The 26,435-nt window shown below is 40.6% G+C and overlaps 2 protein-coding genes across 2 annotated transcripts in view; one reads left to right on the top strand and one right to left on the bottom strand.

Moving 5' to 3' along the window:
• The window catches only part of sif (still life), a 468,396-nt gene that overhangs the window by 343,563 nt on the left and 98,398 nt on the right, over positions 1 to 26,435 (top strand). The window contains exons 16-17 of the mRNA XM_072303597.1: positions 4,590 to 4,647; positions 4,683 to 4,767. Of these exons, the coding sequence (XP_072159698.1) occupies positions 4,590 to 4,647; positions 4,683 to 4,767 (143 nt within the window). The remainder of the gene's footprint in view (positions 1 to 4,589; positions 4,648 to 4,682; positions 4,768 to 26,435) is intronic.
• On the bottom strand, positions 724 to 2,453 carry LOC140225241 (uncharacterized). The gene has a single exon (XM_072303467.1). It carries the CDS (start codon positions 1,196 to 1,198, stop codon positions 767 to 769), a length of 432 nt encoding a protein of 143 aa, XP_072159568.1. The 5' UTR covers positions 1,199 to 2,453; the 3' UTR covers positions 724 to 766.

Raw genomic sequence — 26,435 nt, 5'->3', positions numbered from 1 at the left:
CGTTTTTATTTCACATTGGTTACGAGGAATTTGAGCTGCCCGCTCACAATAAACTCAAAGCTCTACGTGAGTCAAATCGCGCACCACAACAGTTTCAGCAAGCTTCTCAATCGAGCAATGTTCATTTCCCACCATGTGTTGTTCAAATTATAAGCAATTTGCTATAGCTGAGCCAAAGCGTCAAGATCGAGGTTGTCAGATTTTTATATCGCAGAGACTGTCATGATAACGTTTAGCGCGCGACGTGAACCACTCAGAGCATTGAGTTTTCATGAACGAATGGTTTCAATTCACGCATTAAGAATCATTAAATATCTTCGGAAGGAGGTAATTTCGGTAGTTTTCGTTGTGCACATCGTGTTTTACGTAAAATCTTGGTGAAGAGACATGTATCAGAATACTGAAATTCGTACCTTGTCTAGTGGTCTATTGTCCGAAAATTTTGAAGAAAAATATCCACAATTTTCCTTGACAATTCTTTTTCTATAGAAGGAAATATGGCAAAGGCTGAAGGCTCATACGGCGTTTTTCCTTAGCACACGGAGAAGAAAACTTCGTGCATGGGACCCGAAGTTGAGGTCATATGGATCTCTGAAGTTTTTGGATCACGCATCCGAAAACTTAAGACCCAACAGCCGAAGTTCGGGTCACACATCTGCAGTACTCCGGTACATACCGAGAGCTTCAGATGTCTGACCCGAACTTCGGTAGTTGGACCTCAAGTTTTCGGATGCGTGATCAGAAAACTTCAGAGATCCACATGACCTCAACTTCGGGTCCCATGCACGGTAGTATAACCTGTGTTACCTTCGTAATTGTTGTGGCTGTAGGTGAGGCCTTTGGGGATGTTGCCGGCCATTGTGACATTTTTTGAGGGACCGTGGATGCTCAGTTTGGCAACGTTGCCGTCAAAGACGAAACCGTAGGCAGCCAGGAACGCGCCGAGGTCGGTGCCCATTCCGTAGACCGCGTTGCAGGCCTCCACGAGCTGCGTTATGGTGACGATCCCGTCGTGGGGCAAGTAGCGGTGGTTGGCCAGAGCGTTGAGGCCGGGGCACACCCCTCGCTGGTCGTCCGGCCCCGGGGCCAAGAACGCGTGCGCCCCTGTCGTTTCGATGTACTGCGCCCCGGCATCGAACACTCCAACGACCTCGTGACTCCTCATAGCCAAAATGGACAGGAGAGCAATGATCTTCATGTCGACTCTGCGGGTGACTACTTCGATGTGTGGAATTTGATGTTGCCTAATCTGCCAGATGAAGGCGGCTCCTTCGAACCGCGGGATCTAATGTTGCCTAATCTTTCAGATGAAGGCGATTCCTTCGAATCGCGGTTAATATTGCCTAATCTCTTGGATGAAGGAGACTCCTTTGAACCGTCGGATCTATCGTTGCCTAATCTCTTAGATCAAGGCGACTCCTTCGAACTGCGGTTTATGTTGCCTAATCTCTCATTTGAAGGAGGCTTCTTTGAACCGTGGGATCTAATGTTGCCTAATCTCTTGGATTAAGGCCACTAAATCCAACTGCAGTAAATGTTGCCGAATCTCTTAGATGAAGGCGACTCCTTCGAACTGCGCTATATGTTGCCTAATCTTTCAGATGAAGGAGGCTTCTTCGAACCGCGGAATCTAATGTTGCCTAATCTCTTGGATTAAGGCGACTAAATCCAACTGCAGTAAATTTTGCCTACTCTTTCAGATGAAGGCGACTCCTTCGAACTGCGGTATCTAATGTAGCCTAATCGCTCAAATGAAGAGTATTCCTTCGAACCGCGGGTTCTAATATTGCCTAATATTTCAAATCAAGGCGCGTGTTATCGTTTAATCGTTCGAGTGAAGTTGACTGTTACTACTTATTGTTCTAAAAGCCCTAGGTTTGTACTGTTATAGCATTGAAATGAATGTGATTAGAATTGCTTAATCTTGCTAATAAAAGCAGCTGTCATCATCTAATCTTTCAAATGGAGGTAACCGGTATTTAATAATTATCTTAAAGAAGCGGGTGGTTATTCCTGAATCTTTTCAAAGAAGGCGAATTTGTCGCTATGACATTCAAATGAAGGCAAATTCTATTGTCTAATTATTATATTATCTTTTAAATTGAACAACAAGCGGTTTTTGTCTAAATATTTTAAATGAAAAAGGTAATGATTGACCAATCTCATAAATGATGGCGCCTAGTATTTTTCAAATGGAACATATGGTTGTCGCCTACTTTCCAAATGAAAGTGACTGTCGTTGTGTGAACGTTGAAATGAAACCGACGGTTTTTACACTGTCATTCAAGTGAAGGCGGTTGTAATTGCCTAATCATTCAAATGAAGGCAAACCGCCTTCTTTTCCAGCTCGAAGTCTTTTTGCGGTAGGGATTTGTTGCTCGTGAAGTCTAGGAATGTGTAGTTTAAGTAGTTTTCTAGTTCCTTATCGCCAAGTAGCTAAAACGACAAATGTACCACATAGATGAGTGTAAGAATGTTTTTAAAGCAAGCGTAATGTTTGAACATGCGCTTTATTGAATTTTACAAAATGAAATCATTCCGAGTGATGAAGAAAAGAATAATGAATTAAATTAATCGTCGGATATTTGATTGGATCGTTGAAAGTTGGCAACACTGTCTTTCCTCCATTTAAATGTTTGCAAAACAATCGATTCTTCGTGAGGCAGCTTGTGTTATCGAAATCTATACTTTCAATTAATGATTTAAATGGTAGAAAACTTTCGCTTCTATCTCTCAAAATCGCCACTGAATGCCCTTCAGCTCCTCTGCAAAAAGTTCTGAGTTCCGCATATGGACGCGGCATTCACTTTTCAAATACTTTGACACTTTAGCCTGCGTGTCACACTATCAAAATACTCCATCAAAATGTCAAGGTTAAGTGAATTTGGTCCAAATCATCGAATAAACCAATCACAACTCCTGACCTTGATATTTTGATGGCTAGCTTTGAAAGTGTGACACAGGCTTTTGTAACTGAATTTTCTTTTTCCTTATTTATTTTTGATCAAGTTCAGGTGAACGGCAAAGAATACTATTTAGATTACGATTTCGTGAAAACTGAAATGCAACAAGTAATTCTAAAATTTGAAAAGATAGAAGGGAATTTGACGAAGATACGGAGATATGTTGCTGCACATTTTCCCCAGAGATTTCCGAATAGAGCAACAGCGACCGCGAATGAAGAATAATTTTCATCTAAAATCGTGTTAAGATATTTTGAAAAGATAAGATTATGATGAATTAGATGGGTAATGTCATAATGAATTTGATGGGTAATTTCTCAATAGAAGACTTACCTCCAATGCCTGAGCGGAGTTTCCCAACTGATGAATAAAACCGTGTTTTCCGACAAATTTACTATCCTCCGCACCTCTTTAGTTAGTTCAATGACTGTCGCTGGTTTTCCTTGATCTTACAGAATCCCGTTCGCTAAATATGTCAACAGGAAAGTGCGGCCTGAAATCATGACCTCCAAGTTTTTAAAGTGCAGATAGCGGTTTTTGTTTTTAGTCTCCGAGGAAAATTAGTTTCGGACTAATGGACGTACCATTCAAAATTCTGTCGGATTATCTTCATTTCAGTTACGTAAAGTTACTACCTTTAGCATTGTAACCTGTGTTTCTGGGTGGGTGTCAAAGAGGAAAAAGTTTATTTACATTACTTTTTACGTTCATATTCTGTTGTTCAATACTCTGATGAAATTCCGGTTTAAGAACACTTTAGTTGGTTAGAAACATGCTCAATTCGTATGGGCATTCAACATTTTCAACGATGCATCGAGCAGTTAGCCATAAAAATGTATCAAAGTCACTGGCGGGGAAGGAACATAGCTCGATGAAGAAGCAAAACTGCTGCAGTGCGTGTTTTGATTCAAGTAGACCATTGTTTTTCTTGTGAGCGGGTAATTCAAAATTCTTGTAACCAATGTGAACCAAAATCGTTAATATTTTGGTTTGGAGTTGGTTTCAATAATTTTTTTCTCTCTTTTTTGCCCGCGCGAATCGTGTTTTACGTGAACTTGGAATGAAGAATCTTATATCAGAACGCTAAAATTTGTGCCTTGTTTACTGTTTCATTAGCTTTCACTACCTTTTACTTTCCGACGTTCAAATTACACACCAAATTCTAAAATGTTTAAATTTTGATCTTCACAGTTTTGACAATTTCTTTCGATACAGTATATCTAGATACTTATCTATTAGGCGTTATGCCCTCTTTGTCTATGTTATTTTCATCGAATTACCTTACACTGGAAAAAAACACATTGGATCTAGAGTTCAGACTCTTAAAAACATCGACAAGAAAAAGTACTCTTGATTCAATCAGAATTTAGCTTAAATGAAGAACCGAGCCTCTTTAATTTAAGAGGATTTCGTTTTGATTCAAGCAAAAATCCGATTGAATCAAGAGTATTTTTTCTTGTCAATGTTTTCAAGAGTCTGGACTCCAGTTCCAATGTGTTTTTTTTTTGTTTTTTTTTTTTTTTTTTTTTTTTTGTTTTTTTTTTCCCAGTGTACGATTTATAATATGTGATATTTTAAATTGATGGCAAACTAATCATATTTTTTTCTTTTCTTTTTGCCTTGCAGATCTCGGATGATGATCGTATGTCGCTGACGACGGCCGTGAGCGATGACGACGAGGGTGGTGGGGGCGGGGGAGGGGGAGGTGCCTCGGAAGAGCACTCCCCCCACTCCCTCACCGCGCCAAGCAAACCGGGCAAGCTGCCGCCTCCTTCAACTGCACTGGCGCCGTTCGAAAAGCTGGGTAAGTTTTCCCTTCTTTGTTTCTCCAAACTGATATGCCTACACTGGAAAAAAAAGTAGTTTGGATCAAGCATGATGATTCTTGAATTGGCCGCCAAGAATTTTTTTTTCTTGCTTTAAGCTGACTTTTTCTTGATACAAGAAAAACAAAGCTTGGGTTAAGCAAAAAAATAGCTTATATTAACCAGAAAAATTCTTGATTTAAGAAGAAATACTTCTTGGCGGCAAATTTAAGATTCTTTTTTTTCCAGTGATAGGAAGAGAGCAATCTATTTGTCCAAATGGAGAATTTGCACGCAAATGTTTTATTGTTTCATCTGAAAGTGCTTAAAGAACTGGTTTCACAGTATTTTTTATAAGTTTTTTCTGATATGGAAAATAGTATAAAAATAGATTTAAAAGTGAGGAAATGCACCGCCTAGTGACGTCATCTGGCGGCATTTCCCATTTAAACACGCGTATTTTAGGAGATAGGATAATTTTGTCATATCTTCTCCAATAATTGTTCAATTCATGAACCAAAGGCATCCTCCTGTTCAGTTCACTCAGTAGTTTCCACTTAAACACGAAATTCATCAAATTTCAGCCACCTGCAAATTCTCTTTTGGCCATTGGAAAATACTTTTAAGTTATTCCGAAAGTTTGTTTCGGTTCATCAATTGTATTTCAGAAGTCGATCCAAAATCTCGTAATGAAGATACATTTTTGACGCAGAATTTTCTCCAATTGAAATTTATGCGGAATTCTGTCAACGGTGGTGTGCCAATTGTGCCGTGGAAGCTACATAAAAGAGGGAGAATTCCTGAATTCTGCCGTGATAAGGAAAAAACGGCGTATGAGCCCTAAGGCGTTGCTAAATTCCATGCACACAGTTACACATTTTTAGGGTAACTTACATGTATTTAGCTCCCAATCGTTTAGAGAATTTCAATCGCAATTCATTCGCAATTTAATTTTCAGTATCTGAAAATTCTGAAGGAAAATATTCATCAATTTCGTCAGTGACGAGTTCTTCATAAGAAGAAATTCGGCAATATCCAATTGTTCGTACGACGTTTTTCCCAAGCACCGCAAAATTTATCCAAAACAGTCCTCCGTTATTTGATAACCATTCCGATCGATTCTGTAAACATTAACAAGTCTCCAGCAAGGGTTTAAAAATAATCCGTGTTTCTAATACTGGTATTCTCGTTTCGTTATTTACTTTTTACAAATACCAACGGAATTAATTTAGACACTCGAGCTCGATTTCATAAAACCGAAGCGTCCAGTGATTAAATTACGTTCGGAAAATACCCATTCACGCGAAACCATTACCGCATGAATTCTGGTTTGTTAACATGGACGTAAATTCTTTGAATAAACATATTTCGGCGGCTATGCATTTTTGCCCAGCTGAAGTTACAAGACCAAATAATTGAAATGTTGTCTTTATCAACGGGAAACCATAAAACTGGGCCAGAATGGAGTTCTTATGCCTTTGTAATGCCAAATGATTAATGAAATAAATGCGCCTTTTCTGGCGACCAGTGATACCTCGATTATCATTCAATCTTAGAGAAGTAAGGACAAATAATCGAGTTATACAACAGAACGGCTGAGCGTTAGCTTTTACGATTCTGTAAGATTATCCTCGAAATCAAATCAAAAATTTACGGGGCCGGATTTAGGGAGTGGCCACATAGGCCGCGGCCCATGGCGGCAAATTTAGGGGGGGCGGCAAATTTTGCAATTTTTCCAAATGCAGGTATTAAAAAAAATCGGATTCCGAAAAAAAAATTACAATCTAGAAAAGGCGACAAAATCTTTAATTTCCGGCGAGTATAGAAATTTCTAATTTTGTTGTCTTCCGGTGATACAAGAGACAGCAGCACCTTTAAGCAGTCGAGTTAAGAGAGAAATCAAATACACAATTTGGCCTGGAACGGCGCGCGGTGCAGAAAGCAATAATGACGAGGACTTGAGATGAAAAGGAGGAGCCCATGGCGCAGCGGTCGGTATGTAACACATATTAGCGCCTACAAGACTCCATGAATACTTCACGCATTGCGTCTAACACAGCACGGTCAACAGCGGTCGACGCGGCGTGAAACGCACAGTGCCTACAAGACTACTTGAATACTTCACGCATTGCGCCAAATACAGCGCGGTCATAGCGGCGCGGCAGCGGTTAGTTAAGCGGCGGAAGTTAAAATTATTAAACCACATTCATGTTTGTTTTTTCATAATTTTTTCGTTCAATACTACTAATTGGAAGGCCTTGTCCACACAGACATAGGTTTACGGGACTGAACTTTCGCGCGAAGTTCCGTGAAATTTTGCTAGTAGTGTTGACAGGGCTTACGAAAAAAATGTGTCCAACACGAGTGAACGCGCCTTATGCACCCCTCCTCCTCCGGAACTTTCACTTGATGGTTTGTATCGATGTTTTAAAACGAATGAGAAAGGGGCGGCAAAATGCAGGCGGCCCATGGGCAGCAAGTAGGTAAATCCGGCCCTGAACATTTATTGAAATGATTCGAACAATTTCTCAAATGCTCTCATGTGAAATCAACTGAGTATAATTATGTTTACAATTGGACGAATTTGAGCAGAGGCAGCTTAACTACACCAAATGTTGCCTTGTTTCTTTCACTTATTAGTAAACCAAGCAACATTCTGGCTCGAAATTTCGGGAGAATATTTTTTTAATCCGAGGAAAATTCAGAGAAAGTTTCAAGACGTCATGTTGCTTAGTTCTCAGTTAAAAAAATCAGAAGAAATCTCTGATTGAAAATGAGGCAACGTAAAATGTAGTTGGCCTGCGATTCTCGTCAAATCCATAAAATTAATAAGTATAATTACAGAGCAAATGAGGACTTATCTGTAACAATGGCGGATGTGAAAAATTACCTTTTTGAAACTTGCTCAAAAAACTGTTTCGGCATCGAGAAAATCTTGAGAAAATACTTGTGATGTGATCTTCGAGATCTGTACATTACGCCAGAGGCAAACATATTAAATTTTTGTGTGACCAAAACAGTTTTTTAAGCGTGTTTCGAAAAGGTAATTTTTTCCATCCGCTATTGTTACAGATAAGGCCTCAAATACATTGTTACAAAAATTAATGATAAAAAACTCGCCCATTTTAGCAATCCTATTTCTAATAACCATCAAACTTTTAGATGTAACTATTCCAACACCGTTTGACTTCCCGGATGAAGAATCGCTATTAATTTCAAGGACATCATATCGCTCCAGTTTGGTTTCATCGCATTCCAGCGATAAAGCCAAAAATTGCCCCAGTCAGCGATGATACGATAATGCACCGCGTTTTGCGGCTTGAAACTGCAACATGGTTCGGGAGGCTGAAAGTTCGTCAAAGTTGGGTTGACGTGCATTCAAGGGCGCATCTCGTCTAACCAACGCGACGGAGACCCGAGCGCTCGTGCGCCAAAACCGGAAATAAAGACCCCTCAGATGCAAAGTTTCGCTGTAGACGTGCGTGTTGAGGTGGGTTAAAAGAGGCCCTCCCGTGATCGGTACAGTGGGTAAAATACTGCAGGGTCCGGAATTTCCGGAAATAGTAATGATTTTTTTAAAAGCCGGTCCGGAAGTACTGAAAAAGTGCGGCAATTCCCCAAAAAGGTCCGGAATTTTTCACTCCATACCACGCGTGTTTTTAATACAGCTTTCCTAGCGGTCAGCGACAAGTCAGCGACTCTAGACAAATAGGTCCCGGGTTCGAATTCTGGTGTTTTTTTTTTTTTTTTTTTTTTTTTTTTTTTTTTTTTTTTTTTTTTGAAGTATTTTATTATAGTTTAAAGATACATTCATACAGTTGAAGAGTCTTAATTTCATATTTTATCCTAATTGTCTAGTCTTAGTCTATATCTATAATATCGAGACCCCGGAACCGCCTGTTGGCATTACGTCGGGGTGTGGGTGAGGGGGTGGCTTTGATACAATATTGTTTATCTTATCATTGTACATTTTATTCTTATCTTCTAAAGTATTCTTAATGTAATTGTATCCTGAGTTCCAGTATTTCCTATTCTCTAACATAAGTTGTAATAAGTTATTTGCACATATTTGATGATTGATTTCCTTTTCTAATTTCTCCCTATCTTTTTCGTTTAATTTACAATTATTCTGGCGAATTCTGGTGGTGGCGACAAATTTTCACGGATCTGCAGAAACAGATGTTACTCGACCCTGATCTCCCTGATTTCTACTGACAATAAAATAACCTCTAGGTTCCTCTTCCTCTTGTTATTTTAGTGGCTTTTAACCTCTGTTAAAACTCATGTCTATCGATGCTATAGATTCCTAAGTTACTAAATAAACAGGAATAGAAGCCAAAAAAACTGCAAAAAAAAAAATCAGGCTGGAAGGTATATGCAATTCTCTGCGCGTTGATTCTTAGAGTTGTTTAATTCTTCAAGATTGCGATTATGCTGTCAGTTAATCATCAAGCCTCCCATGAAATTTTGTGTCTACGTCATTTTTGTCGCAAATTCGAGCGAGAATATCGAATTTCCGAAGTTTTTCTAATTTCATTGAATTAAGGTACTGATAAAGAACTGAATTTTTTGTTGAGGAGGATACATCGTGAGGTATATAAATTCTCCTATCGCGGTATATTAATATATGATTTCGTAAGCATTCCTGAAGCACCATATAAACCACATGGGGCCTCTTATGGAAAGGATCTGTGATAAGGAACGACTATGACTACCGCCCTTCCTCTGAACAATGGGCCTGTTGCAAACTTTTGCTAGAGCAAAAATAAGAGTTGTTTCTTATAGATAATGCCTCAAAAATCACGATGAGCGCATCGGCAAAGTCTGAAATGCACTCATAACTTCACAATCTGCGTAAGAAATTTGCGTTTTTTTAGCTTCCCGCTTCAAAAACGATACTACGGCACAGGTGAACATTTTGTTAGAGGAGTCGCTCCATCGTCGGCGATATTCATCATGGCCGACGCTTGCGCGCAGTTCCGCGCGTAATTCGAGGAGAGTTCAAGGTCAATCAATTCGGGCGTGGAAAATATGAACGTTAACACACCGATTGTTATCTGGTCTAATCCAGTTCAGGTGTTATCTCGTCCCATCAAACGTGTTTTGGCGGATTGGCGTCGGCCATGATGATTATTGCCGACGATGGAACGACTCCTCTTACAAAATGTTCACCTGTGCCGTAGTATCGTTTTTGAAGCGGGAAGCTCAAAAAACCGCAAATTTCTTACGCAGACTGTGAAGTTATGAGTGCATTTCAGACTTTGCCGATGCGCTCATCGTGATTTTTGAGGCATTAACCTAGGAGAAAACAACTCTTATTTTTGCTCTAGCAAAAGTTTGCAACAGGCCCATTAGAGAATCTAGTCGATAGTGACGTAAATGCGACGTTAATGCTGCCGCGTTAAGGAAAAGAGCCGTATGAACATTCGAATGTTGCCCAATTTCTCACAAAATACTTATTTTTTAGGAAACGTATCGACGGTGAAAGTCGGCAATCACATAAATCGTTTGCGGTGTCTGAAAATCTCCGCCTCTACGTCATTTTTTTAAAGGGGAACAAATTGATATTATTTCTTGAAGTTTTTGCAGAATTTTCTTCGCATCGAGAAGAAAAATCATGACAGTTTTAAAGAATTGCCGTTGAGTAGTTTTCCGTTTAAAAAATAAAGTATGACAGGAAGTCTGCGACGTCGCAAACCGAGTTATGCGATTGCCGACTTTCACCGTTGATATGAACGTTTTTCAATGGAATTTTCGGATACTTCATATCAAATTGAAACGCTGGGTGCAAAAGGGGCCTTTCTTGGCTGTGGCGTTTCAAAATCTCCTCTGACGTTTCAACCATCATGTCTAAAGCAACTTCATAGAATTCGATGAAACTTTTAATGAATTTTCTTTACGATTTTTCACAATGCTGAAACTGGAATATGTTAGAAAATTCACCCAATAGTTTCCTCTCTAAAATATAAATTAGCAGTCGAAACTCCGCAACGAAAAAATACCCTTCTCGCACCCAACTCCTCAATTTCGATCAAAATCCCTTTAAAATTTGCCTGGAAGTGGAGAATTTGCATATATGCAAATTTTTTATTGCTTCGTCTGAAAGTGCTGAAAGACCTGATTTTTTATAATTTTTCTCTGATTTGGGAAATAGTATCAAAATAAATTTAAATGTGAAAAAATGCACCGCTTAGTGACGTCATCTGGGGGCATTCCCCACTTAAACACATGTATTTTAGCAGATTAGATCATTTTGTCATATCTTCTCCTATAATTGTCCAATTCATGAATCAAACGTATTCTCGTGTTCAGTTCACTCAGTAGTTTCCACTTAAGCACAGAATTCGTCAAATTTCAGCCATCTGTAAATTCTCTATTCTTGATTTTTTTTAAGGGATTTCGGCAACGTTGAAAGGCCCTTACGGCGTTTTTCCTAAGCACGGCAGAATGTCCCACCGCGGGAAACCGGATGGCAGGAAAGGGTGACGTGGCAATGCCGATCGGTTTCGCCCAGGAGGAATCCAATTTGACAGCCGAGAGCGTACGAACGAACGTGTGTAGTTTGGAAATGTCGAGCCTTTGTTCCCCGCCGGGCGACGCCGCGACGTCTCACCGCAGCCGCGCGCCGCGTCTCCCCGTCTCAAAGGAAACAAATGATCCCCCCTCCTCCCTCCCCACCCCGTTTCCACGGGCCTTTCGTCGCGAAAAGTCAAAACTCAGTTTATGTGCTCTTTTCCCGCGCCGCACGGGGCCGGAAACTTTGGTAAAAACTCGAGCGTCGGCTCGCGCCGGATTATTCAGAGCTGAGTATTAAGTCGTCGGCGTCGCGACGCTGCGATCGAGACGCTTAGAGGCCAATGGGCGTAACTGCATCGCCACGTTGCCGAATCTCTTGGGTTTTTGTTTGCGAGGAATGGAAATGTTGCATGTGTGAGGAATTTGCGATTTGACTGTTGATTCTTATGTAAAATTTGGCGAGAAACATGATGGTGGCACTGGTTTTCTCTGAAATCAACTCCCAAGCTCAAAAAAAGCTCTCAAGTTGAGGCCAAAATGGAGGGGATATCCCACGCTATCCTGAGAGTCAACCTCTACATCAAGACAAACTCTCCGTGCAAAGATAGGGAGCAAATACATTGACAGGGCTGCCACTTTATTTGGGGACTCCAAAACTGAAAACACGGCAACCCTGCTAATGTAATTGCTCCCTATCTTTGCATGGAGAGTTTGTTTTGATGTAGAGGTGGACTCTCAGGATAGGGTGGGATATCCCCTCCATTTTGACCTCAACTTGAGAGCTTTTTTTGAGCTTGGGAGTTAATTTCAGAGAAAACCAGTGGCACCATCGTGTTTCTCGCGAACTTTTACATAAGAATCAATAGTCAAATCGCAAATTCCTCACACATGCAACATCTCCATTATTTTTTTATCTATTTATTTCATCTCTTATCATCACGGGGTCTCTAGCTACCGTGTCGAGGAAGAACGCCGTATGAGCATTCGAGAGTTGCCAAATTTTCTTCGCGAAAATTTTAATTCTTGTGGAAAGTCATGAAGATTTTTCCTTGAAATTTTTAGAATTTTTGGTGGAATTGCGAGCAAAATTATTTTCAAAATTGAAAGAAAAATATTCACGAGATTACCAAAAACAAATTCGTGTATTATCAAAGGATATTTGGCAACGCCGAAGCTCAAAAAAAGCTCTCAAAGTTGAGGCCCTTAATGGAGGGATTATCCCACACAACCCTGAGAATCCACCTTTATACCAAGACAAACTCTATGCAAAGATAGGGAGCAAATACATGAACAGGGTTGCCACTTTGTTTGCGGACTCCACAACTGAAAACCCTCCGCCGGGGAAGTTCGGTCTTATGAAATGTAAGTACAGTGTACAATCTCGGTCGTAATGTCCAGTTCATGTTACCTTGTCGTATAGTTCGGTTTGGTTTGAAAGTTTTGTTGCATGAACCGAGGATACGGTTTCTAGAACTGAAAATACGGATAAATGAATCGAACAGTACCGCTGATATTCAACACCGTACTTGCGGTTCATACGACCGAATTCTACCATCAGTGCGCATTGGAATGTGAGAAAAAACCCTGTATCTTTCTCTCCGTGCGATTATCCATTTAAAATAACGCGTGAGTAACCAAATTTTACCCGATTGGCCAAACTTTGATCCTAGAAATCAATCCACGCATGAAGGAACCAACATGAGGGCATGTTGGTTCCTTCTCAAAAGTATCAATTTTAATAAATTTACTTCGTATGAATGCATCATCAAGATAGTAGTCAGAGGAAGAATGCATCACCAAGATAATAGTCAGAGAAAAAAGGCTTCCAAGCCCATTCGGCAGAGGAGCATCACACAAGCTGCTTAGAGTATGTCAAGAGTGCATTGCTGTGACCGCTATGAGGTTTAGAAATGTCAGAGCGCCTTCATTATTTATGTATGCAACATGGACATCCGCCAAGCACGAATAGTCGTATTGTATCCAGGCGTTAACATATACCGCGTCCGTTAGCAGATCGTGATCAGGTACAATGAGAATTCTATTCTCATATTTCCGGTTTCGTCTGAAATATTTTGGCGTTTTTTGTGCAAAATATACTTAAATATTGCGCTTTCTTGCGTATTGATGTAAATATCCACTCATTGAACGGTTCAACAATCTCTCTTGGAGTTCTCTTTTCCTGCGAACTATCACATTCAAAACCTTATGAGGTTTACTCATCACAATGAGGAGAATCATTTTCGGCAAAAACTGATGTAGGATTCAGTCTGTGAGGGTTTTTAATGAATCTCAATGTTCCCAAGATTTTGCAGGGTTTCTATTTTATTTCCAACTGAGATCCGCTGATTGTATGTTTAAACTTTTATCAATTAATCAAACCGAGTATTTTTTGCCGAACCCTCATAATAATGTCCACGGACATTGACGACAAACGTATGTAGCTAAGTTGAACGCGGCAAATCATGGAGGTCTCAAAATTCAACGCGGGGAGTTAAACGATAGGTTCGTGATATGCCAGCTCGAAAACTCATCGCATTGATTAGAAAACGCAAACTCAACCCAAAGTTTGAACTCCTTTTCTGCTCTACCTAAAAAGCTAGATGGGACTTGTTTTGAATTACAAGAGTCTATGCAAGTGCTCAAAAGCTTTCATCCGCACGCTCAATCCACACATCATACATGCTCTCTATAGAAAAACTTCAATCTGCTTTCTCTCGGTCTTTTTGCGGTTGTCACGTGTATCTCCAAAAACCAGGAAAACCCATGGAACCAACAAACTACTACTACAAATACAAAACTTCAGTTTCGAGCGTGTGCATACTAAACAGGGTTCCCCGAAAAGGAGGAGGAAAAATTCTTTTTTGAAAGACTCTATATCCATACGCTGATTAAAAAATATGATGATTTCAACCATATTCCTGGCCGATAATGGAGCTAGCGAGAAGCATAGTCGCATCAAATAGAGGTCTAGTTAAGGCGGCCAAAAAAGTGGTTACCTCAATCATACTTCTGGTTTGTGCATTCGGTTCTCTGACTGACACCAAAATCGGCCAGGAATATAAATGAAACTATAATACTTCTTACTCTGCGTTAAGTTCGTAAATTTCCTTAGGAATCATGCCTAAAAGTTTTTAAACCGGTCGCTGAAAATGAAGTTACGGGCTACATAAGCATGCCAGCTGTTCCCGGACCGGATGCAGCAGCCTGATTGTTGAGATTTTGTGGTTGTCGGATAGACATAGATGACATAGGTTAAAAGGCGAAGCGTGATTGGTCGGCTATGTCTTATCGCTGCTTTATCGTGCCTTTGTCAGGTGGAATGGACGACATACTGTCGGAAACTTGAGAGGTGCCTTTAACTTGGCGAGAGTTACACCCGACGCCGACATAGGCACGATAAAGTAGCGACAAGACATAGCCGACCAATCACGCTCCGCCTTTTAACCTATGTCACCTATGTCTACCGGATAAACACAAAATTTCAACAATCAGGCTGCTAAAGTCGAAGCTGTAACTGCTTCGAGTTCAATGACCGAAGCAACGGTTTCCACATCCGGAACTTTCGGCTTCTTAACCTAGAATGGACGGTATGTCTTTAAAATCCGACAACAGCGTTGTGTTTTGTGTCGCCTAGTGTGGAAATGCGGGTCGGGACGCGTCATCGCAATTCGCGGAATTCATCTTGCAATCCACTCGGAGCCGGGCCCCGCTTTTGATGTTCATCAAAAATGACAAGATGAACCGCTCCCGCGCGGCGGCGGGGGCGGCCGCGAACCGCGATCCTCCCGCAAGCGGATCCGCGCCGCGGTGAAAGCCACCATCATTCACGTATCGACGGCGGCGAGACTACAAGACTGCCGTGCTAAAGAAGAACGCCGTATGAACATCCGAGAGTTGCCAAATTTCCTTTCATAAAATGTTTATTTATGAGGAAAATTATGAATATTTTTCCTTGAAATTTTCAGGGACTTTAGATCAAAATACAAAGAATATTCTCTGAAAAATTGGAAGAAAAATATTCTTAAGTTTACCAGGGAATTTGTGTTTTATAAAAAAAAAATTTGGCAACGCCTGAAGGTTCATACGGCGTTTTTGCTTAGTACAGCAGAAGAAGACCCGCTTCTCAATTTGCGGTGTTCCCAGCGCCGCGTCACGTCCCGTTCTGCGCCGCGGAAACTCATCGTCGTTATCCCCCGCAATTTAGTGCGGGTTTTCTTTCCTTAACCCCGGTTTCATCGGATTGGGTCTTCCGGACCTGAAACTTGCTATAAGGGAGGATTTCCACGAAAAAATTATATTGCTTCATTCGAGAAAGTTTAATGAGCTGAGTTTGCAGAACTCCTCATCGTTTTATCTGATATGGGAAACCACAGAACTATTGGGAGTACGCAGCCCAACCCCAGAAGGTATCTCTTTTCGATATCCACCAAAATCATAAAAATCGGCCCGGCAGATCCTCAGAGCAGACCGTGCCAACACATGGAAATTTTAATCGTGTAAATGAGAGAATTGGCAACTTTTTCCTCAGCTCAGTCCTATTGTTATTCAGGGTTTCTAGCATCAGGATAAACCGGAAAATTTCAGGAATTTTGGCCGATCAGGAAAAAATCAGGAAAATATCAGGAAAATCGGACAAATCGGACGTTTTATCAGGAATTTTTCTTACGGGAATCTCCTCAACGGAGAAAGTCTTACTGCTTTTTGCCTACTGTGCCAGGAGTCGAGAAAAATCAGGAAAATATCAGGAATTTTCAAAATGAAAAAATCAGGAATTTTTTATAAAATATCAGGAAAAATCAGGAATTATCAAAATTAAAAAATACTAGACACCCTGTTTTTTTCAAAATTGAGAGCTTTTCATCGTGAAGCATATTTACCTAGTGAAAAGATTGTTTTTAAAAATGTTCTCAATTGGTCATCAAACCTTGGTTTTTTGTATTTGATATTTTGAAAGTTCAAGGTGAGTAGGTAGTGCAGTGATTCACCAAATACTTTTAAGTCGAAATTCCCTGCAAAAAGGTGAACCCTGTCGTCCGTACAATTGAATGCTTTTCTGGGCTCATGTCAATGTGTAGTTACGCCCTTTTGTCAGCGAGGCGACGATACACCGTAAGAAAAGTGTATGCTGAAGTCAAAATCCACTCAAGGTTTAGTGACATGTAGGAGAGTGTACGTATACTTTATCCACTTTTCTAAAATATCTAAAGTCTACATTTTCTGTTTTAAAATCAACTGAGCACCATTGCGCACAACGTATATTTCGGGAGACGATTCGAAAAGTGCTGCAATATTTCCCAGAGTCACAATGGGATCCATCAAGGTGTATATACACCTGCATGAAGTTCGACGGTGTTTTATTGTGCTCTCACTCAGTTTCGCCTCGACTTTTATGAAGCTTATCTAGCATGCAAGCTGTGTAAATGCCTGACGTATAACGCATGCAGCACTTTCCGGGGGAGACAAAGGATTTAGGGCTTAGGTTTCAAACTCCGCAGTACAAGCTGCATGGGCTGCCTCGGCCGAGTTAAACGGCGAGGAGTTAACATTCATGTCACATAACGCCAAACATGCTCTTTTCCTGGTCTAGCCTCTGCTACTCCAAAATCTGTTGCTCCGGTGAGTGGTGCCAACATCGAAAATATCCCGTCGTAGATCGTCGTCGGATCAGGAATTCGATCGAATGCTTAAGTAGATGTAAAAATCGTAAAGACTCTTAAATTTTAGAGTATTTTTGAACGATTTTTGATTTTCAAGTATATTTCAAATTATTGAAGTTATTGATGTTTTCTAAATTTTACTATGCAATAATTTTCTAACCCAATCTTTGTCGCCTTAATCATCAGCGGGCCGACTATTGAAAGTTTAAAGCGGCACGATAAGACATCGAAATGCGATGTATTACATGGTTAAGATAGGGATATGTCTTGTCTTGTCGTATCGACCTAGATTCAATAATCTTCAAGGGAGTCTTCAAGTACAGAAAGTCCGGAAATAGGACCATTTTTTTTAGGGCGGTGCGGAAGTACTGAAAAAACACGGAAATTTCGCAAGGTTGTCCGGAATTTTTCGCTGCATACCACGTGTGTTTTTTAAGACCGTCCGGAAAGTATGCAATCCCTTGCGCATCGATTCTTAGAGCAGTATCCTGCAAGATCGCGATTGCGCAGTCAGTTGATCTTCAGGCCACCAATGTGTCAATAGTGGCGTACTTCATCTTTATCGCGACTCGAGCTTAGGTCTCAAATTTTCGAAATCTTTCGAATTTCGTCAACAAGAGGTACGGAAGAAGTACTGAATTTCTTGGGGTAAAATTAATGAATTTTGGTCAGCCAACCAGTTTTAGTAAACTTCCTGAATTCATGAATTATGCACGCGTTGCACGGACTTGACGTCATTTTTATTAGCTCTCTAACGCAACCTCGTTGAGATCATTTGGTCAAGAATTCGCTGATTTACGACAATTTAAATGTGAGTTCGCACACCCTCTGGGAAAATTGTCGACCTTCTTTAAGAAAGAGGAAAACGACATTTTTCAAACCTCATATTTCTGTGAGCGTGAAATAATACTCTCTCTCTCACTCTCTATCCGAGGAGCAATGCCAATGTAAATGTAGTGACCTACAGTAAAAATAAAAACAATGTGCACATCTCGTAACAATTACGTAACGCCACGGCACATCATTATCATACGTACGAAAAGAATTCATTGTTCCATTCGTCAGCGGAAGTCAAAGTTATCAGACTCTCGAACTCTATAATTTTTGAACATAAGCACGTGACGAAAGAGAAAATTCTGTGCTTTTTGTTAAAGTGCTCGCGGAGACAGGATATTAACAAATCTCAAAATATAAAAGATGCTGCTGAAATTTGTTCGCAACCATCAATTAAGTAGATTTTGAGAGAAAACAATCGTAGTTCTCAAAAATATTTGGAAAAAACAATTTTGTCAATCATTGTATCAACAGCGTGACGCACTCTGCAATATAGATTGATCTACCATTTATACTTATGGAAAAGGATCGATAAACAGGGTGTTCGCAACGAAAAGCTTAATAATCGATTCTTTACTTTAGCTTCAAGAGGGGAAATATCGATACCCGATTATTGAAAAGTTCTCTTGTAAAAAATTAAACTGCCCAGTTCAATTTGGCAATAGCTGATGTGGCTTGGTTCCTTTCTGTTAAACGCGGTCCAAATCTCCAAGCTGATGAAACCTGCTTTTCGGCAGCTCAATTTGTTCCATCACGTGATGAAGGCAGTGACAAAACTTTTTGGACACCCTGTGTACGAGAGTACCGCAGGAATATAACTGGATGTCACCTTGCTTCTCGGATTGAGCCAACCACGTCAACCCCACCCTCTCTCCCGCCGCACAATGGATCGAGTCAGTGGGAGAGATCGAACAAAATTTCAAAGCTTTTAAAGCTTAAAACTCGATTCAAACAAAATTGAGAGGTTTCAAAAGTGGTTCCATTGGTTTCCTCCTGAAATGTTCTTTCAGAAACACCTATCAAAATTTAAAATATGACGAATTATACACCAAAATGGACCACTAGTCAAGTTACGAATTTAAGGATTTTGATATACACACTAGGAAAAAAAACACATTGGATCTAGAGTCCAGACTCTTAAAAACATCGACAAGAAAAAATACTCTTGATTCAATCAGATTTAAGGTTAAATCAAGAACCAACCCTCTTAATTTGAGCGGATTTCCTTTTGATTTACGCTTACGAGCTCCTTTTTCTTGTCAATGTTTTCAAGAGTCTGGACTCTAGTCTAGACCCAATGTGTTTTTTTCCAGTGCATGTTTCTTAACCAGAATTGCACGTAGAACACGATTCTTGCATCGAAAATTACCGAAATCATTTTTTATCTAAGATACTAACGTTTTTATTTTACATTGGTCACGGGAAATTTGAATTGCCCGATCACACGAAACTCAGTACTCTACGTGAGTCCAATCACATGCTACAACGGTTTCGGCAGGCTTCTCAATCAAGCACAATTCATTTCCTACCCTGTGTTGTCCAGACTAGAAACAATTTGCTACAGCTGAGCCAAAGCGTCAAGATTAAGATTGCCAGATTTTCATATCGCAGAAATTGTCATGGTAATTTTTAGTGTGCGATTCGACTGACGTAGATCATTCAAAAAAAAAAAAAAAAAAAAAAACACATTGGATCTAGAGTCCAGACTCTTGAAAGCATTGACAAGAAAAAATACTCTTGATTCAATCGGATCTTTACTTGAATCAAAACAAAATCCGCTTGGCTTGCTTCTTGATTTAAGCTAGATTCTGATTGAATCAAGAGTACTTTTTCTCGTCGATGTTTTCAAGAGTCTGGACTCTAGATCCAATGTATTTTTTTTCCAGTGAAGAAACATCAAATGTATTGGGTACGTGTTAATTACAGTAATTTTTGTTGCTGGAGTCGAGTTCTGGTTAAGAAACATGTATCAGAATGCTTAACCTTCGTACCTTGTCTAGTGGTCCATTGTCAGTTTTATTAAAAAATTCCATGTCTGACCGCTCTGATTGACTCGATCCACTGTGCGCCGATCCAGCGGAAACTTAATTTTTCATTCCAAACAGCTCGACACTGAAATTAGTTTCCGAAAAAGTTGAGCGGCTGCACTCGGATCCGAATCAAATTATGGAGAAACCCCAGGCTCCGGCCGACAGCCGCCGCTCAGTTGAGGGGTTTCTGCACGGATCGAGTAGTTTCCCCCCTCCCTCCGCACTCGTGCCCCCGCTTTTCCGCGCTTTTCTCGCTTAATTTTCCGGTGCGAGGTGGTTTACTCACCATTAATCACGTTCGGCGCTTCTGCAGCCGATGATGTTGTTCGAAACGGTGTCGCTCAGTGGCGGAAACTATTTGCCATTTTTTCCGCTGGAGCTGTTCTCCATTCATACGTAGTCGTTCCGAAAGGTATATTTTGACGATCGAAATAAGCCTATTGAAATAGGAAAAGGATGTGACTGTTGTGTGGAGTGTTATCTATCAAAATTGAAAGGCGTTTCTAATTTTTTATCAACATAGATTGGACTGAGTTCTGCATTTAATTTTCCCGCACGAGCACAACACAAATAAAAATGATGAATCAAGTAAAGAAACAGGCTTTTCCAGGTCTTAAGCGACCGAGAAAACGAGAAAAACGTAGGCGGAAAAGCATTCGTTCACCCGTACGAAAAAGGCAATGAAAAAGTTGCAACGTCGCAAATTGAGGTAATAATGCTTCAGAGTGCAATATCAGCGGCAATCGTAATCTGATGTCATTAAGTCGAAGCGATACTGTAGAAGGCGCTCTGAGCAACTATACCGCCACCGGAGTATTGCACAGTATCAAACGTAATTGAAGGCGCTCCATCGTTTGTGAATTGACTCGTATGAGATGAGCCCGGGTGAGCATTGAGTTACGCGGACGACTAAGTTCCTCGCAAAGTGTAGTTGCGTGTTTATTATGCCTTTTCTTTTCCCTTACAAACCCAGGAAAAACATAGGCAATGCGACTGTTGTGTGGAGTGGTATCTGTCAAAATTGAAAGGCGTTACTAATTTTCTATCAACATGGATTGGACTACTTTTTGCTATTCTGCCGTGCTACGGTAAAACGTCGTATGAACCTTTAGCCGTTACCGAATTTCCGATGGTAAACCACGAATTTTCGGGTTTTGTAATTATTTTCCTCCAATTTTTCAGATAATTTTCTTCGCAATTTCTTCTAAAGTTCTTGAAAATTCATCGGAAAAATATTCCTAACTTTCCTCAAGGATAAAGCACGGCAGTATTAAGAACTACAATTGGACTGAATTTTGCAATTTGGAACTATAAATTCTAGCCCGGTTTAAAAACAACGTATGTGCCATTAGTTTCCCTTTGCACATACGCGTTTTTTCAGATGAGCCAGAATTTATAGGTCCAAATTGCAAAATGCAGTCCAATGTCTGGCTGAGGTTAAATGGTCAGAAAACAAGTACGAGGTCTCTAGAATATATGGATTGCATTTTGCAAAAGGGAACCACTAGAATTGCAATGATGCTAAGATTGTGCAACTTCATCCTTTGCAATAAAATTGCGGAAATTGTGAAAAACTATGAAATTTAGATGGTAATTTTTGACTTAAATTTACAGTTTTTAGCGAGTAAAATAGAAACTATTAAGGGATAATCGTGTTTTACCTCCAAGACAAAAGAAGTTGCACAATCTTAGCAACATTGCAATGCTAGTGATTCCTTTTTGCAAAATGCAATCCATATTACCTCTGCACAGAATGAAAGTGCATCGAACCGACGGGTAGATTCCAGCAACTGGAGATTTGGCAAAGACTGCATCCAAGTTGTCAAATTTCACACAAAAAAGTGTTGCACCCTTTGTAGAGAAACTGGAAGAAGATACTTTCTTCGGAGATCGGGTATCCGAGATTCGCGACGGCGAATCGAGGCGGAGCTCGCCGTGATAGCGAAGAGAGCAGAAGTAGATTTCTGTATGAGCCATGGTTAGCACATGCCTTTATGTGTCTCGGGGTTCATCCTACCATGCACTTACTACTCTCTTCGCTATGGAGGTGGAGCTGGAGATTAAAGCCCGGGAGGATCCGCTTTAATCGTTTTGATTGGAACGAGGTGACGACTCGCCGGTAACAGAACCACCCCCCTCCCCCTTTCATCCCCCACCCTGAGAGCTCCTTCGGAATCGTCTGACAACCATTTGCGAGGATTACCCCCGTTCATCCCTTTGCAGAAATGTCGCCCGGAAATCTGCGCAGCCTTTAACTCCCTTATCCGTTTCCTGAGCAGCGAGCGTTCATGACCTCCTTCAAATTGATTTTACTGAGCTTTTTTAGCAGTTTTAGGGTGCATTTGGGCGGATGCTTGAAGCTCCCTTGGCACTTCAAAAATGCATTGTGTTGTAATTAAGTAGTACTTGCACCTACACGCAGGGTGTTTACAAGTCCGGATTTTCCGGAAACTTCGTAAATAGTACTGATTTTTTAAGAGCGCAGCGGTCCGGAAGTACTGAAAAAGTGCGTAAATTCCCCCAGAAGGTCCTGGAATTTTTCTCGTATTTTTGCCGCAATTTGAGCAAGAAATTCGAATTTTTTAAATGTTTCGCAGTTTTCAAATTTTTCGAATTCCGTCAAATGGAGGTACTGAAAAAGTACTTAATTTTTCTGTTGAGGAAGTATTGAATTTTTTTGTTAAGGAAGTACTGAATTTCTTGGGAACTTACTGAAAAAGTACTGTGAAAGTATTGATTTTTGGCCAGCCTGTTTTAGAAGACACCCTGCTACACGGAAAAAAAGTGTCGTGGGTTATCCCCTAAAATTGTGGCACTGCCCCATTTTTTTGGATGATTTGGACAATTATGGACATTCCCAATGACTTGTGGTAGCACCACAACATCTGGTTAGTATCCTAATTTAATAAAGCCCTACCACAATAGTTCTGTTACATGGAAGAGATACAGGCAACTGAATGCCTTTTACGAGCACAAAAATCCGCACAGTTGTTTCCATGTAAAAAGTTAAAATGCCAGATTAAATGTTTCAATGGCTGATGTGGCTTGGTTCCTTTCTTCCCAGCGCGGTCTAATCCTCATTAGGTTAAAAGTAGCGTTATTGCAAGGTCTCGAAAACATATTGTCTTTGAAGGTGTGGGAAAAGAAACTTCGGAGGAAATATGCTTAAAAAGACGGGACTTTGGTATTTCTGAAACACGAAAGTTTTCGTTCCAAATAACCGAAGTATTCTCTGCAAAACATCAGTCCTAGTATGGCTGCATGGCAAACATTTTAGTTACCTGACCCGAATTATAGTGTCCATGACTCAAAACTTCGGTTGTTTAAACTGGAAATCTTGGTTCTTCGTACTAACCAAAGTTTTTCTCTCCTCGTGGACGTGAGAAGTGCGATCGCTCACGGGGAAGAGGCTTTCGACGGCACCGAGGCAATTTTTCTAGGAGCGCGATTCATGTCAAGTTGATCGAGAATGTCAGACTTCAAAATTGGAAACACTCCTCAGTGTTCCAGCGGCTAAGTTGCAAACAGTTAAGTTCATTTTTGCGTTTGTATACAGCGTAATTCTAGATTCTGGTGTAAGGCTGTTGAGCATAAACAGCTCTCCTAACTTGAAGCTCTCTTTTTTAAACCGCGTGAAGATAGCTCTATAGTCCGGAGGGCATTGGTAATGGATAATGGGAAATCCATCAGTTTTATAGCAGTGGCGTGGCGTGAATTGCGATATATCGATTAATATGTCATTTAAAACTATGGAAAAGGATCGGTAAACAGGGTGTTCGCAGCGAACACCTTAATAATCGATTCTTTATCATAGGTTTAAATGGCATAACAATCGATACATCGCAATTCACGCCACCCCACTGTAGGCTCTGAAAGCCAGACTCCCAGTTTCGCACCTCGTGTCTTCAAATTTCACCTCTTATCAGTTCTATTTGTATCGATCTTTTTACGAGTCATAACTCATACGTTCTATCGAAGAGGAGGAGGTAGGATGGGAGAAAATAACGTATTTACGATGTCCCATATATCTTCACCTTTCTCTTCCTAACCTCAATCTTCCACGACGCCAAGTGAACTTCTCCGAAAGCGCAATAAATGTAATAATCTGGCTCCCACCAGTGCACAGCCAGACGAGGCCCCCCCCCCCTCTTTCCCAATCCTCCCCCTGCACCCCTTCAGCTCCTTTCATCTGAGATTAAAAATACCTTCCGCTTATAACCTAAGAATCCCATCTCGGACGGGGTGGGCGTGGCTTCGGAGGCTTGCTCCCCGTATTACAGTGTTGCCGGACGTCTTAATAACAACACGTTGATTTCACCTCTTTTGGGTTGTGAATAATCCTCGAAGCATGGTGCTTTAAATAAAAAACGTAAGCAACTTTCTTCGGAGGCAAACCCCTCGTTGAACTGGAAAATTTACTCATTTAATTTTAATTATTTCTGCTTCATTGTCGATCCAATAACTTGAAATTAAGATATAGATAGTGAGGGGGTGGTTCGAAGAATCCTGTATGACGTCTTATTGAATTCCTAAGATCTCATTAGGTATTTTATTTTTTACCGGGGGAAGCACAACAGATTTCCTCTCAAGCAGCATCGAGGTAAAGCGAGGATTAAAGTTTGTTATCGGGAGAAGGGAGGAACGCCATAGTATCAAGTTGCAGGTCCAGACAACAGTATATAGTAAGGATTTTCGAATATCGCAAAAAAAGGAATTTTTGGGAAAGTAAGGAAAAAGAAAGGAAAATGTACTGGAAAAGCAAGGAATTTTGATGACAGGGCACCGGTAGACACCCTGGTCGTGGATTTTTTATATTGAAAATCTGTCCATACTCTCCCAATCTAGCTACTTTACTCTTGATACGACCTACAAATTGGACGTATTTATGCGAAAAGGAGATTTGTGGAAGTGGAAAGATGGGGTGTGCTCGTTAGTGGTCGGGCCATAAGAATGAATGGGGAATATAAAGCGCCAGTGACGTCAGCGGCGACGATGGAGACTCCGAGCCGCGGATCCGTGTCTTTAACTCATGAGCCCTGTCCACAACGCTCTCTTGCCATGCCCGCGGCTCATGAGTCAGCATATTTTGGCGCTTAGCTCCTTTTGATTTAATGTCAAATCCCGCTTTTCAATTTTCTCAAAAGGAGCTATATCCACTTTTACATTGTTTCTTATGACCCAACTAACGAGCACACCCCATCTTTCAACTTGCACATATCTCCTTTTAGCATAAATACGTCCAATTTTATATTAACCAGAGAAAAGTGACAACGCCGTTATAAATCTTAGACTCCACCCGGTCGGAGATCCGGGTCTTCCCGGGGGTAAAAGTGCAATCTTTCTCCTAGCGGCTTTAACATGCATGCTCGTAAATGGGGGATGGCGGGCACCCGGCGAGTTAATTTTCCTGGCGCCTCGGCCCCCGTCAGCGATGGAGCGATGAAAAATTGACTGCGCGCCTCCCGATTGGCCAAATCTCCCGCCGGCACACGGTGGCTCCAGTCGGAAGGAGAGGTCAGACAGAATTCGAAAACTTTCAAAGCTTATAAGTCCGTTTATACAGAACTTTGAGGTTCTTAAAGTGATTCCATTGGTTTCCTATTGAAATTTTCCTCTAGTAGCACCCCTTAAAATTTAAAATGCGGCGAAATAAACATCACAATTTGCAGTTTTAGTCAATAGTATCATGTCCGACTTTGCTAATAGACCCGATCCATTGTGCGTCGGTACACAGTGGATCGAGTCGGAAGGAGAGGTCGGACAAAATTCGGAAACTTCAGGGTGTCTAGCATCAGGGTTTTCCCGATTCCATGAGGATTTGAGGTCAATCAGGATTTAATACTGATATCATCAGGTTTTGTGGAAAAATCGGTCGTAAAATCAGGATTTGAGAATAGTCGGCTGTCCGATCAGATTTTTATATGCTTTCGTATACGCTAATGCAGAAATTTTAATTTTTATCCGCAAAAAATCAGGATTTGGAAAAATCATGAAATCAGGATTTAGCAGTAAAGTATTAGGAAAAATCAGGATTTCCCAAAATGAAAAAAAAAACTAGACACCCTGTTCAAAAGCTTATAACTCCGTTTACACAAGGCTTTAAGGTTCTAAAAGTGGCTAAATTGATCTCCTCGTGAAATTTTCCTCCAGAAGCGTCGCTTAGAATTTAAAAATATGACGAAATAACCATCAAAATTTGCAGTTTTAGTCAGTAATATCATGTCCGACCTTTCTAATTGACTCGATCCACTGTGTGGTAGGGTTAGCGTGAAAGTTGATATACTGGCAGGTTAAGTATTCCGGTACGCATCAATCAATGCAACATTGCGACTACATTGAGGAAGAAGATCATCTTGCGTAGCCAGAATCTCGGTTGTATTTTCAGGGTTATACTAGTAACCACGTAAAATACAGATAATTTTATTTAGCGGGAAAAACAAAGCAAAAAACAAGGCGATTGATGGGAGGATCAAACCCTGATAATGTACTCGGATGTAATCGTTGCTCTTCTAACGCAAGGACGAATCTCTAATTCCACATGAGCCCCGCAAAACATTGAGTTTTACGGAGAATAAGGCTCATGTTGAAACTGAGATACGCGCTCATGTCAGAAGAGTGACGAAATTTCGT

The sequence above is a fragment of the Bemisia tabaci genome, chromosome 8 (assembly GCF_918797505.1).
Source record: "Bemisia tabaci chromosome 8, PGI_BMITA_v3".
NCBI classification, from domain to species: domain Eukaryota; kingdom Metazoa; phylum Arthropoda; class Insecta; order Hemiptera; family Aleyrodidae; genus Bemisia; species Bemisia tabaci.
This window is presented reverse-complemented; position numbering and strand designations above follow the sequence as displayed.